This window comes from Ochlerotatus camptorhynchus, unplaced genomic scaffold (assembly GCF_037179485.1).
Source record: "Ochlerotatus camptorhynchus isolate MF236.1 unplaced genomic scaffold, CSIRO-AGI_Acam_v1.1 ptg000330l, whole genome shotgun sequence".
Classification (NCBI taxonomy): Eukaryota; Metazoa; Arthropoda; class Insecta; order Diptera; family Culicidae; genus Ochlerotatus; species Ochlerotatus camptorhynchus.
In genome coordinates this window covers 1762859-1777079 of record NW_027040818.1, presented here as the reverse complement: position 1 = coordinate 1777079, position 14221 = coordinate 1762859, and the positions used below count along the sequence as shown (strand labels likewise).

The following is a 14221-nucleotide window of genomic DNA, read 5'->3' as shown; positions in this document are numbered from 1 at the left end:
TCTAGATGCACTTCCACAGTTATTAATTGAGAGCTTTCGATGCCTGTACCATTTTTGCATTGGTATAATTGTGTGGCAAGTCCAATCATACTTCTATGCCCAGGGAAGTCAAGAAAATTTCCAACCCGAAAAATTCCTAGACTGGACCGGGAATCGAACCCAGCCACCTCCAGCATGGTCTTGCTTTGTAGCTGCGCCTTTACCAACTGAGCTAAGGGAGGCCCCCCTCACACGCCGCGCAGAATAGGCCTATAAAGCTAAATAGTTACCTAAAAATTCTACCTAAACCGTTCACAACCAGAGCCGGATCACTGATGAAAACCAAAACTACAACCCTGAAAAACGTATCGAAATTTTCGAAGGCGAACACTCCGCAACCCGAGCCGCAACCTATTCTTGCTACTGATTCTGTCCAATTATTAGGTATCCAAATTATAGTCATCCGTAAATTTATTATTGAATATATGGATGAATTATCTATTATTGAATAACTATTATTTACTATAAAACATGAAAGAAATAAAATATAAACTACAAATAAAACGTGACTACTAAAATCTCGAAAAGATATTCTCACAATTGTAGTTCACGCAACCAGGCCTGCTTCCACTCAATCGCCAACTTGCACATGTTAGACACAAGGAGAGGCCGAAAGGCAAGCGTCTGACACAACCCGTCAAATCCACCTGCAGATAGTCACAATCAACGATTCTACGAATCGCGAGCGCTAACTCTGATCGCTCACGAATCATAAAACCGCCGACCATGACACTCTGAAAGCTAAATTAACAGGTTCTATGCGTCAAATACCCGCCATCCAATCTCTTTCCGTATCCAACAAGTACACATCTCCACTACAACATCCAACGAATCCAAAACCCCGAGAATCACTCCTCTATAGCAAGTGAGTGGAAGCAACCCTGCACGCAACCTTTCTTCATGATACACTTTTTCTACCTATCTTTCTATTAGGCCTGTGGACATGCGTTAGCTTGGAAACTTCTAACCAAACTGGGAAATCTATCAGATCACAAGAAAAAAACACAAAAACTTAAAACGTTTCAAAGGTAATAACAAGTAAAATAAATATTGATTATTTTACGCAGAAAACGAGCAAGTAATATTAAATTACTAATGCTAATTGACTGCAACAAAAGTAATATGCTAAAATAAAATAAAATTTTAATAAAATTTACTAGAAGGTCATTACTTTATAGGTGAGAAGTTTCTAATAAGCCCTCCCAGTTCCTCTGTATACAGAACAAATCTGATGCTATAATCAGAATTGCTCAGTCTGCATGAAGCAGCCGATTTCATCAAGGAAGTTCTATTAACAACCAAGAATTAATTGTTTGAGACATAATGAAGCATGAAGAAGGTGATATGTGTCACTATAGGAAATCATCATCGTTGCAAATATAAAGAAATTAAACATAACCCTTTGCTTCAGTACCGTCAACCTCCATGTCCATGGGGAGGGGCTAACTTTGCCCAGCATTTTCGGAACAATACCTCGGAGTCAAAAAAGATCGATGCTTTGAACAATCTATAGACTTATTCACTTTACACCTTCGTTTGGAAACGCGAATCAGTGTCGACTTGAGTTCTGCTTCTTTGAGCGTGACTTGGGGTATTCTTCAAACCGATCGTCAAGCACCGGCTGCGTATTTCCAAGATTACTTACGAATAATCCTTTATTTCTATGCACTTAATCACGTTCTGATTATTCATACTTCTGCTAAGTTTGATATATGTACCTATATGTACTCTCGTCTGCCGTGAGTAGAACTTGTAGATTTTGTATGTTACTGTATCGTAACTTATTTATAAACAAAGCCTTATCAATCAATAGCAGATTGGGTATTTCAGTTGGGCCCTCCGGCGCCGGGACCTCCCGGTCCACCTGACTGTACACCTCCACCGACCATTCCGCCGTAGTTGGCCTGCTGCCCGCCGGCTCCGATCTGCATAGGTGAGTGCATCATCGGATTCGGACTCGATCCAACCTGGGCTCCCACCGGTGACGGTGCAATCTGGCCTCCCATAGGGCCGGGGCCCGGACCTCCCGGTGCCATGGCACCCATCGCTCCAATCTATAATAGCAAGCACAAATGCGTCAGTTTAATGTTTGCGATTCCATTGGAAGTAACTTACCTGATTGGCCATCTGTCCCGGTGGAGGTTGTTCGTTTGGTAGGGTTAGGTTCATGAGCAGATCGCGTACCGCCGGGAAGAGAGAGCATTCACCCTGCTGGAGACCGGTGCACTCGACGAACCGCCGCAGATGGGCACTGACGGCACTGGTCAGCTGCGGTATCACCTGTTCGCGCCGTTCCGCCAGCGAGGTGTGGTTAACGGTCATATCGTAAACCATCGGAAGTACCATGGTAACCGAGTCCTTCCATTCCATGTTGGGCAGGTACGGAATACGTGTTATTTGGATGAAGAAAAGAATCTTTTGACGATGGGAAAGAATGGTGGTTGTTCCAACGGGAACGATCGGTGTTCCGGACGGTGGCATACGGAGAATGAATTGCACGTTCCATTTGTTGCCCTGACCCAGATCGGGGATTAAATCCATTCGCATTATTTGGATGAAATCTTTCATCACCTGCGACGGGAGGTTCAGCATACGGGTGAAGCTGGTTACGACGGCCGGGCGGTACGGTGGAGCAGCGACCCGTTGGTCGAAGAATTGCTCCAGGATCTGGAGATCATCTGGTGACCATTGGTATGGCGGTTTGCCGTCCATGGTGGGAGCCATCGGTGCTTGGCTGATCTTCATGTGCAGCGATTGCATGTGGTTGGGATTCAGGAACACCTGGTATTGGAGGTTGTCCGCTTTGAACAGCACCACTCCGGGTTCATTCGACGTGATGGCCGTTAGCTGGAGTGGGAGAGCGATCGTTTGCAAGTTAAAATTCCGTTGTTGGTTAGGAAGGAATGAAAGCACTTACGTTATCTTCTTGGTGAATGATTCGTTGAAGCTGCCGACGCATGAACACCGATCCGAGGAAGCGTTCCAGGGGACTGAGTTCCGGTCCGGGGATTTCCTTCTGTGGGTGACACGTTGCGCGGCACAGCGTGTCCAGGGCTTCGTGCGTCAGGAGAGTGGGAATGGCACCAGCCCAGGAACGTGCCGGAAGCACTCGCGAAGTGTTGTGATGGGGTGCTAGGAAGGAGTGGAGTTTTTTTTAATGTGATCAATGTTGTAGTCGTTGAGTCTAGACGACAATCATGCAAAAAATACTCACTCTGAACCTTATGGTCAGGACTCTGTCCGGGCCGGGGCGAAGGTCTCGGCATTCCCGGCGAACCGGGCCAGTTGGATGCCGCCGGTGAGTGTGCACTGAAGGGACTATCCGTGTGGCCCATGTAGGGCAGGTTGGACGGTCCTGGGGAATGCGCCGCCATCGGACTGGGTTGTGGATTCAGCGGAGACGACGGCATCAAGCCACCACTTGGCGATGGATGCGGCATATGCGGAGCCGGTGGGGAAGTCATGTTGAAGTTCGGATGACTCTGACCGCCTCCCATTCCCTGCGGATGCGGCGAAGCTGGCGTGTGCGGATTCGATCCCGAGGGAGGCGTCAAGGGTGCTGCGAAACGAAGTCCCGGGTCGCGTGGACTTTGCGGGCCACGCATACCACTTCCGCTGAGGAAGGTCGATCCCACGGAGGCTGGACCACCATGAGGGTCTTCCATGGTGATGGGCGACGGTGGATTGTCGTCTTCCGATTGAGACCGACGCCGGTAGACGGCGGACTCGTCGACGTATTTGGAGAGGAAACCTTTCAGTCCTTGGGTAGGGGTAAATTCCTCGACTACGTGACTGCGATCGAATCGGCTGTAGGCACCGTCTCGGATCGAACAGAGACCACTTGCGCGAAGGCGCACCTCCAGACAGTAGACTCCCTGGAAGGAAATCCTCAGCAGAGTGGGAGATTGCGGAATGATGCAGAATGATAGGACCGGGACCTTGGGATTTTGCAGTATTGCCAGATGCGGTATGATTGGGAGTTTGGCAATGGACGACAGCGGTTGGTACGTCTCGTGAAGTAGATTGACGATCTGAGCCAGATCGTAGTTGTGGTTCAGATGAGCCTGCAGCTGATCTCGCATCATTGAATGTGCATTGATAGCGTTGTTGCCTCCAGTGAACACCATTTTGAACTCCTTGGCGTCGGTGTCCCAGTAGATGTTTACGTTGACTTCCTTGTTTGGTCCGTAGGCCAACAGAAGATTCGTATAGCTATACGACTTGATGGTGACGATGTTGTGCAGGTTGTACTTGTCATTCTTGATTTGCTCACGGAAGTCGTGCACCAGCGTGTACAGGTAGACTATCTTGGACCAATCATTCAATATCATATCGACGATCTTATCCACCGAATCAACGGGAAGCATATCGTAAGTCAAATAAACTGCCCGCCGCATTCCCTGCTCCTTGTGATGAGTGCTGGATAGGGGCGTTCCGTAGAACACCAGTTCTGTGGTCCACAGCCGAGTCTGAGTGCTCTTGTTGATCTGAGCACGGACCGACACAGAGAGAAGCCGTTTCAGCAGTGCATTCCAGACGTCCTTCTCAATCTTAGGAACACTAACCACCTTCGGCTCGGGTGGTTTTTGATCTGGACCCGATTGAGCTGCTGTGGCTGCTGCTGCTGCCGCTGCAGTGCTGGAAACCGGAATCACCGGGGGTTTAGGTTGCGGCAATGTCAGCAACTTCAGTACCAAAGAAGTTGCATTGGCTTCCACTTGGACGCCACCGTGTGGAATCTTGCGGCGAGTAAGTTCCTTGGCGAGGGCTACGAACGGTAGCTTCTCGTCACACATGGCCACGACATGCGCCAGCTCCGGAATGAAGTAAGCCGGGTAGATGATTTTCGATTGCTTCGCGGAAGGGCCTTCCCCGGGGAATAGTTTGCGCTTGCATCCGAGCGATTGTTCCTCTACGTATGTTCCGGGGCCGTGAGTTGCAACAAAGGTGTCAAATTCGATCAGAGCCTGAACTTTGAGGTACATTTTTGGCATTCCATCGTTTTCGGGAGCTCCGCCGGCCGCCGATGAGGACTGGGTAGTTCCTCCGGCTGTAACACTTGAGACGCTTGGTGGGCCTCCCGGTGGCACAGAACCCGGTCCCGACTGACTGGACGAGGCACCGGTTGTCTGTGACTGATCCTGATCTTGAGCTTGGCTGTCTTCCACCGAGGACGGCTTCACCAGAACAAGATAGAAAGTGTAGGTCATCTCGTTGGGACTGGATTTCTGCTCTTTAAGTTCGACGATCTGTAAAAGAGACGTTTTAATAGCATGAAGAACGCACCATCGCCAGACACCAGACCCAACTTACCAAAATGACATTCGAATGGCGGCACATCTGGATGTAGACCCTATGCGGTCCGATTTTTTCAATGGGATGATCCGGGGGGAAAACCAACGGCAGCCGTTCCTGTGTTGTCGCGGGTAAGTGCTGAAGGGTCTTTTCGCATCTGCGCTGGGTGATCCAATAGCGCAGTTCCGAAAATAGATGCTGCAGCTTGCTGCGATTGTTGTTCAACGCTTGCTGCATTTCCGGCATGATTGGACAGTCCAAGTGCTTGGGAACGTGACAACGGAGCATTCCCGTATGTGTGTCAACGGTGATGTAGATCTGTTCGGCCCGAAGGCATGGATTCAGCACGGGAACCGTCAACATAGCAGGAGTGCCTTGGATATTGTAATCCACATCCTTGAGGAACAGCTGAAGTTCGGTTTTCAGATCACCCAAACGGGCCAGTGATCTAACGTAGACCGTGTGAACAAGGAGCCGTTCCATCGATAGCAACTCGGAACGCACTGCACGGTCAGCGATGTCCACCTCTTTGGTCCCAATCGACGGAATATGCAAAATAGCCAGCTGCTTGGTGGAATCATTTAAATCCGTTTGAATCATCAACCTATAACCGAGTACCGATTTGGGGTCCTTGTTGGTCAACTCGCGCCAGTAGGATACTGTCAGTTTTGTGCCCGGAATGTACTCATCAACTTGAATGTGATCATCCAGCCGGTCACGCATCAAGCGAAGAGTTTGCGTATACAGCACTTCTAGCTGCAGCGATTGACAGAAATAATGCAGGCAATTGTAGACCTCTGCCAGTGCATCCGGACTGTCGACAATCCGTCCCTGGATCAACTGATGAATGTAGTTAATCTGCAGTGTATGAACCAAAGCTTTACCATCTCCCGTCTCCTTATCTTCCACCAAAACATCAATATCCAACAGACGCCACGGGATGTTCGGCCCATCACCCATGACCGTCAGCGAAACCTCAAATTCGTGATCCACTTTGAAGGTGACTCTACCATTTTCAATCTTGAACTTTCTCAGCTGAGGGAGCAAATTTCCGGTCACTAGTCGATGCTGAATAACCTGATTCAAACGCTGCAGTGTTTGACGCTTCTCAACCAAAGTTATCGGATCCGGTGGAACGATCCGCTCCCTAATGATCGACGGTAGCCGGGAGTAGGTCCCGGTGGTGAGAATTTCCACCGCTGCCGGAATGTGAAAGTTCGGAAGCCTAGCGTTGACTAGCGTTTCACGAGCCATCCGCGACAGCATGTCCGCCGTGTCCATGAACAGAAGGGATTGCTTGTCCAGAAAGGCCATAATCTTGGCCGATTTATCCACTTTGGATGCGGAGTTCGCCCACTTAACCAGCGCTAGCAGACGAATAAAGAGCTGCCGGGTGCTGGCCGAAAAGTTGTAGATTTCGATCTTACGTTCCATATCCGTCTTCCGGGGTAAGCTGAAAGCAAAGCAGTTATTCTTCAAATCCATTCCACATCACTCATCCTTCCACAATACTCACAGTTCCGCCAGTACCGTTAGCTCATGGTACGTCCGCTGAATGATAAAATCGATTAATCTCCCGAGTGGGATCAGATTCTGCCGCTGCGCCATTTCCTGCCCGGTCGGGATGAAGCTGGCGACAGCTCCTCCCTGCTCGAGCGGTTGCGGAGTCATTATTCAAACCTTGCTTTCGCAACCTTCCCGAATAGGAATTAGATTGCAATTAACTAAAAAACTTTAATGAGTTCAGGAGCGCTCCACTCTTCTCTACGTTTACCACGGGGGGAGAAGGGGAAACACCGTAGCACTGGCGCAGAAAATGTTCTTTTTCCAACTGGAAAACGCTTCCGCGGTGGAAATTTCACCGACAACCGATCAAACGGACATCGTTACACAGTTTCGGTAGGAAATTTTCCACTTTCAAGCTAAAATTACCACCAAGAATTGAATAAAATCAGAGCAGCATTTCCACGGGAAAGCAAAAACAACACAGTGGCATTTTTCACTTTTGACAGTTGTGGCGACTTTGACAGCGCCATGTTCGCGGAGCCTTCGGGTTTTCGGTTTCCTTTTGAATTCCGAAGAGACCCGAACTCTGACGGGGGAAAAGGCGGTTGTTATTTTGGTGGAATTTTGTTTTGTTCCCGCGCGACTTTGCTCCCGGTACTGAAATTTGCTTGAAAAATTCGACAGTGATCTTTCATAAGGGTGTATGAAATAACGGCTTGTACAAGATATTTTTTTCCAAGAATTTTTATTTGTTTCGCCCGTTGGCTAATCCTCAATCTAATCAAAACGACGTCTGAGACAAAGTTGCACGAAACTAGATTGCCTTTTCTTTTAAACACTGAAAACGATAACACATTTTCGTAAAATAATGAAATAAAGTTAAAAAAAAAACTTCAATAACATTTTCATATTTTATCCTTCTATTGATTTGAAAAGTAATCAAACATGCTAAATTTTCTGAAATTAACACAACGTCACTTCAAAATTCACTTAAAATCGTAGAACATAAACTCAGGGTCACCGGGAATTCGGGAAAACCGAAAAAAGGCGGGAATTCAAAGTCAAAAAAATACTTCGTCTTCTCTTCGACAAAAAAAAAAATAAGATTTTGGTCCTTGAAAAAAAAAATAAGACCCTTGGGTTGGACAAGACTTTCAGGATGCAGTCACTTTGAAGAACTATAAGAGGATCCTAGAATGTTATATTTCCCAAAACACATAAGTGAGGCAACGAATATTCAGCCGCCATATCATTCGACCGAATACTCGGTCGAATACTTAGGGGACGAATACGAATACAAGCATGGTAGTTTAAAAATTTCTCTCAAACCCCTTGTCAGCCACTTGTTAGATGGGAAATATCAGTTAAAATTTTGGTGCAAACGACAAATACGTGGCCGAATTGCTCTATTCGGTGCATCACTAGAAATAATACCAAGGAATGTCATTAAAAAAATCCTACTGTCTCACCTGGCTCATAACGAATATACGTATTATTGGTAAAGAGCGTATACTATACCTCTTAGTTCGTTATACCAACAATCAATACGAAACTAACGATTTTAAATTGGCTCACCACTTTAGTAGCCTATTGGTCCCAAGCAAACGATTAACGTACCCTATTCTAGTTGAAATTCTATTACTACACTATGTTTGTTTTGATTCGCTATGAAAGTTTGACAGATAACATCAGGGGTGTGTGGATTCATGCAGAACATGCAGGGGTGAGTGAAATAGCTTGGGACTGCTTGGGACCGTTGTTCTGGTACTGAGTGAGCCAAAAATAATAATGATTTTCTTCGGGACCCAGTGGTCTTAGAGTTACCTCTATGGATATACCAACAATCAATACGAAACTAACGATTTTAAATTGGCTCACTACTTGACTAGCCTATTGGTCCCAAGCAAACGATTAACGTACCCTATTCTAGTTGAAATTCTATTACTACACTATGTTTGTTTTGATTCGCTATGAAAGTTTGACAGATAACATCAGGGGTGTGTGGATTCATGCAGAACATGCAGGGGTGAGTGAAATAGCTTGGGACTGCTTGGGACCGTTGTTCTGGTACTGAGTGAGCCAAAAATAATAATGATTTTCTTCGGGACCCAGTGGTCTTAGAGTTACCTCTATGGATATACCAACAATCAATACGAAACTAACGATTTTAAATTGGCTCACTACTTGACTAGCCTATTGGTCCCAAGCAAACGATTAACGTACCCTATTCTAGTTGAAATTCTATTACTACACTATGTTTGTTTTGATTCGCTATGAAAGTTTGACAGATAACATCAGGGGTGTGTAGATTCATGCAGAACATGCAGGGGTGAGTGAAATAGCTTGGGACTGCTTGGGACCGTTGTTCTGGTACTGAGTGAGCCAAAAATAATAACGATTTTCTTCGGGACCCAGTGGTCTTAGAGTTACCTCTATGGTTATACTACGTCGCGAGAATTTCTTCGAACTGTGAATAAGTACAAGCACGTACAAGTTTACGATCGATCCTCAGAAACATCAAATTTAAATAGTTATAATAAAGCGCCCATTACACATATCAATATATTGACAATAAATTGACACACTGACAATATTATTGAAAAGGTGATATTGAAGATGATGATTGGTGCCAAGTATTGACGAAAAGTTGATTTTAATTTCACTTTGTCAATACTCAGAAAGTATTGACAAAAAACCGTCAATTTTGCCATCATTTCGAATATTCGAATATTGACAACATTAATGGCAATACGTTAGAAGCCTTTTTACCTCAATTTATTAAAGTCAATATTACTTGTCTCAATTTCCCCACACAAGAAATATGGATCAGCGAACGAAAGCGTTAGAGTTAATGTTTGCATTCGGGTCCAAACAGAAACGATTGCTGGACCTGTATGTATTGAAAATACTAGCTACACACTGAATTCGGATCACCGAAGTCGGTAAAATTTGCCGGGTTTTTGAACAGCTGCAAAAATTGGAAAAAAAATTCAAATGACCGTTACTCGAAGGAAATCAATAAAATCGACAAATTTGATTTGTATCATTAAATGGGGTTAACTAAGCCGTACATTTTTGGAATAAATTCCTAAATTTTTAAAAATTTTCACTGATTTTTAAACTTTTACCAAACAGTTCCGTAGTTCAAAAATTACCAAACAGCGGAGTCCTGGACATATATAGAAACCAATTTTCACCCAACATTTACTTAAACTTGCACATTTTAAGTTAATTTTGAGGATTTTTAGAATAAATAGTGTTAAATAATAATCTATTCCAGGCCTATTATTATGTTCTCAGAATGATGTAAGAACTAGGTGATTAATTATAGCATCCAATTTTATTTTTGATATCACTGAACTCTCCTGTTTCGTTCGAACAATAATGTTTACCTAATGTTACCCATACATATAATGCTTAGTTTTATCATAATGATACACTAGTTTTATCGTGATGAAAATTCTCTTATACTTTCTGGAAAATTACTATTGATGATTATTAAAGTTAACTAATGACCAGAAGACGTGCAAGAAAATATGTCATATGAACTGTATTAATGGTCACACATATAGTTTATTTATTAACATTGGATGTACCATGAACGTGGTTTATTCTGCGTGAGCTGTAATTCCGCGGACTTGTCATTCAAATACCAAATTGGTTTACCAAATGTTGTAACTGTTTGACAGGACTCAGAAAATAAACAGGGCAACAGATAACATGACATGTACTTCCAAATTAATAGAATTTAATCAAATCGATTACCGAGTGCGCGGAATTACTACACGTGTGGAATAACCTCGGGAATAACCCACGTTTACGCTACGCAGTTTCCCAAAAAAAAAAAACTATCATGCTGATATGTTGGTAAATAACCATAAATGAAAATCATGCATATAATAATTAATTTTCGTTACGGATAGGTATCCCAAGTAACAATTAGGGTTTTATGGGGGTTTTGTAGAATATGAATTAGACTTGTAGCATGCTTTAAAACCGTGATAAACCTTACAATGTTTCTTGGGATGTGAAACGCTGATAGTATTTATTTTATTTTAAAGTAAAAAAAAAACATGATTATGCTTGTGAATTTGTAGAAAATGTACATCCATATAAACGAAGCCTGGGTGATTGGTGAGTGTAAAAAGATACATTTTTTATTTAGTTTGAAATTGATTTTAAATCACACACGAAGATTAAAACAAATGGCAACACTGCATGCGCGAAGGTGCTGTGTGAGTCAGTCCATCTAAATGACATACGTTCTCCCTCCTCTTGGGTAGGGGAAGAATATTGACAAAGTGAAATGAAAATCAGTTTTCAACAATACTCGTCATCAATCCATCGTCATCAATATTACCATTTCAATAATATTGTCAGTATTTCAATTTACTGTCAATATATTGACCCGTGTAACGAGCGCTTTAGCGTGTTGTCATTAATGTTGTCAATAATAATGCATTGATAATATTGTAAGGAAAATTGACAATACGATGTTTGTCAATATATTGACATGTGTAATGGGCGCTTAATACAGGCAGGCTTGCAATTGCTCATTACAGCTAAAATTCTATTTTTCGTAATTATGAAACTATGAGATACTATAGTGGTAATTTTTATTTGTAAGAAGCAATAATAGGTGGTATAGTTTGTGTATGACATATAAAATTTGTCAATTTTGCTTTCAGAAGGTCACAGCTAGCGATTGTATGATCGCTGATTGCTCGCTCATCACGTTGCTCATCGTTAGAACTAATCGCTATTCTGACCCTCTGAAAGCTAAATTGACAGGTTTTATGTGTCATACACACACTTTATCTGCTTTTCTTGCATCTTGTAAATAAGGATTATCATTAAAATATTTCATAGCTTCATAAATCCGAAAAACCCAACAAACAATTCAAAGTCACAAATAAGCATACACATTGAATAAATGCTGTATAACAGTGTACAATGCTGAATAAAACAGGATGTCGAATTATGTGCTGAAAAAAAGCTCATTGAGATCGATAGAGGCGCTTTTATTCCGCCGTTTGCTCTGATATGATTAATTTCCTTATTAAAAGCTTTATAAACGTTGACTGTCTTCCTTATTCAGAACCAGAAGGTTGATCTAATAACAAACTGAATAAGTGTAATTTGCACATATATTGTCGCTTTTATTCGACTGTTTTCAATTGATTGAATAAAATGCTTTTTTAAACGTCTTATAAATGTTTTCCAGCTCCATTATTAGATTTCTTTGCATTGTTTTACAATATTGCTGTATAAAGGTGAATACACTCAGCAAAATAACTCTTATACCACCCAACAAACAATTCAAAGTCACAAATAAGCATATATATTGAATAAATGCTGTATAACAGTGTACAATGCTGAATAAAAAGAGTTGTCGAATTATGTGCTGAAAAAGCTCATTGTTCCACTCTGATCTGATTAATTTACTTATTAAAAGCTGTAAAAGTGTTAAATGTCTTCCCAATTCAACGCCAGAAGTTTGATCTAATAACAAACTGAATAAGTGTAATTTGTACATACATTGACACTTTAATTCGACTGTTTTCAATTGATTTAATAACATGCTTTATTAGATGTCTAATAAATGTTCTCCAGCTCCTTTATTAGACTTCATTGCATTACTTTACAATATTGCTTAATAAAGGTGAATACAGTCAGCATAATAGCTCTTATACAACTATGCGTCCATGTTGTAATCACATGATTTGTTAATGCTTTATAAACGACGTATAAGATTCATTATTCGACAACACTGATTCAGTCTTACAACAAGGCGAAATCAGTAGAGTAGTGGTTATCGTTTCCGCTTTCCAATTAGAAGGTCGTGAGTTCAATCCCAAGATCAACTTTTTTTTTATTTGTGTAGAACATTATTAATTTAAATAGTAATATCGATCACATGACTCACGATAATGAAAGCATTGATCTAGTTTAAAATATAACCGAGCATCCTTTCTTTCGACTTGGAGATGTGAAAAGGCAACATTGGCCTCATTTAAAACAACGACGAATGAATTAATTATTCCCACAGGGCCTTGAAGGAGCTAGAGTTGCGATCGGGAGTGCTGATAGGTATTTACTTTCATGCAAGCTTTTATAGATTATTGAGTTGCCCATATGATGAATTCTAGGATAGCTCAGATGACAAGGCAAGCGGCTGGTGATCGGAAGGTACATGGTTCGAATCCCATACAATGTCATGTATAAGTATTTAATAAATTTTCTAATATCTGTGTGGTGCGAGCCACGTCAGAAATATTGAATTACAATACACTTAAAACACACAACAACACCCTTCCCTGTCCCTGTCCCCTGTCCTCTTATTTTCGGGTTAATTTTCCCATAGTTGAATAATGGTTCAATAAATGTATAATAATGTCTAATTAAACGTTACTTCACATGATAATCAAAGTGTATACAGAGCATCACTGTTTTAAGGAAGCAGTGATGTCTAATAAACACTGAATAATCCGAGGGGGACGACTCTATCTACGATGCAGAAAAGATTGTGTTTTGCTGTGGCTAGCTGCACGCACGCTGAGTAGATAGAAGGAAGATTTATGTCGATTTTGAAGATTTCCTGTAAAAAGATGAAGCACAATGCAAGTAGATGCGAGAAATGAAAGATGATTTTTCGAAGATTGATTCGCTAGTGTGAGATTTTTTGAGCATCTAGAATTGAGATTTAGATGTGTCGCCCCCCTCGGAATAATCAAAAATGTTATCGTATAAACTCTGTTACAACTCATATAAGTCGAATAAAAGCTTCTCGACATACCTTATACAACACCAGCAGTTCAATGTTGAGGTTGAATAAATTCTCCAGATTTGTGTGAACAAAGCCTGAACAGAAGTTATTATTAAAAATAGTACAAGTACTATTAAGCATGCAGTTGAATAAAATGGCCAAGAATTAGTTTCTTCAATAGACGATTGTTTGTTGGGAATAGCATTTTAGCTGTAATGAGCATTTTCAAGCTTGAATACAGGTAACATAAACAAGGTAAGAAAGAAAGTGAAAATACTATAAAAAAGTTGGAAGGGTTGTATACTAGATACGACCGCAGGGTTGGCGTTGGATAACGTCTGTTATGTGTTGTACTTAATTGTGTATATTATATTTTAAGAATATTCCTTAATAACTCTTTTGCGAAAGTTTGGTGGCCCTGAAAAGGGCCGTTTTGTTGGGCTGATGTTGTTGACAATTATGGAACGGGCGACCTTGTTGGACGCTTATATAGTAGAACAGAAAATATCAGAGGTGTCAGATACTCGCATCTGATGTCTCGGTTGGAGAAAGTATAAGAATATAAAAAAATCAATCGATTTTCACCATCTTTAGACAATGGTTTACTTTTAACCA

At 42.1% G+C, this 14221-nt stretch overlaps 1 protein-coding gene across 1 annotated transcript; it reads right to left on the bottom strand.

Annotated features, from left to right (window-relative positions):
* Positions 1-1665: 1665 nt before the first annotated feature.
* MED14 (mediator complex subunit 14) lies at positions 1666-7351 on the bottom strand. Its single transcript, XM_065230297.1, has 6 exons — positions 6851-7351; positions 5353-6787; positions 3254-5288; positions 2957-3171; positions 2155-2886; positions 1666-2093 (listed from the first exon to the last, which is right to left on the bottom strand). Exons 1-6 carry the CDS (start codon positions 7003-7005, stop codon positions 1866-1868), a joined length of 4800 nt encoding a protein of 1599 aa, XP_065086369.1. The 5' UTR covers positions 7006-7351; the 3' UTR covers positions 1666-1865.
* Between the last annotated feature and the right edge of the window lie 6870 nt (positions 7352-14221).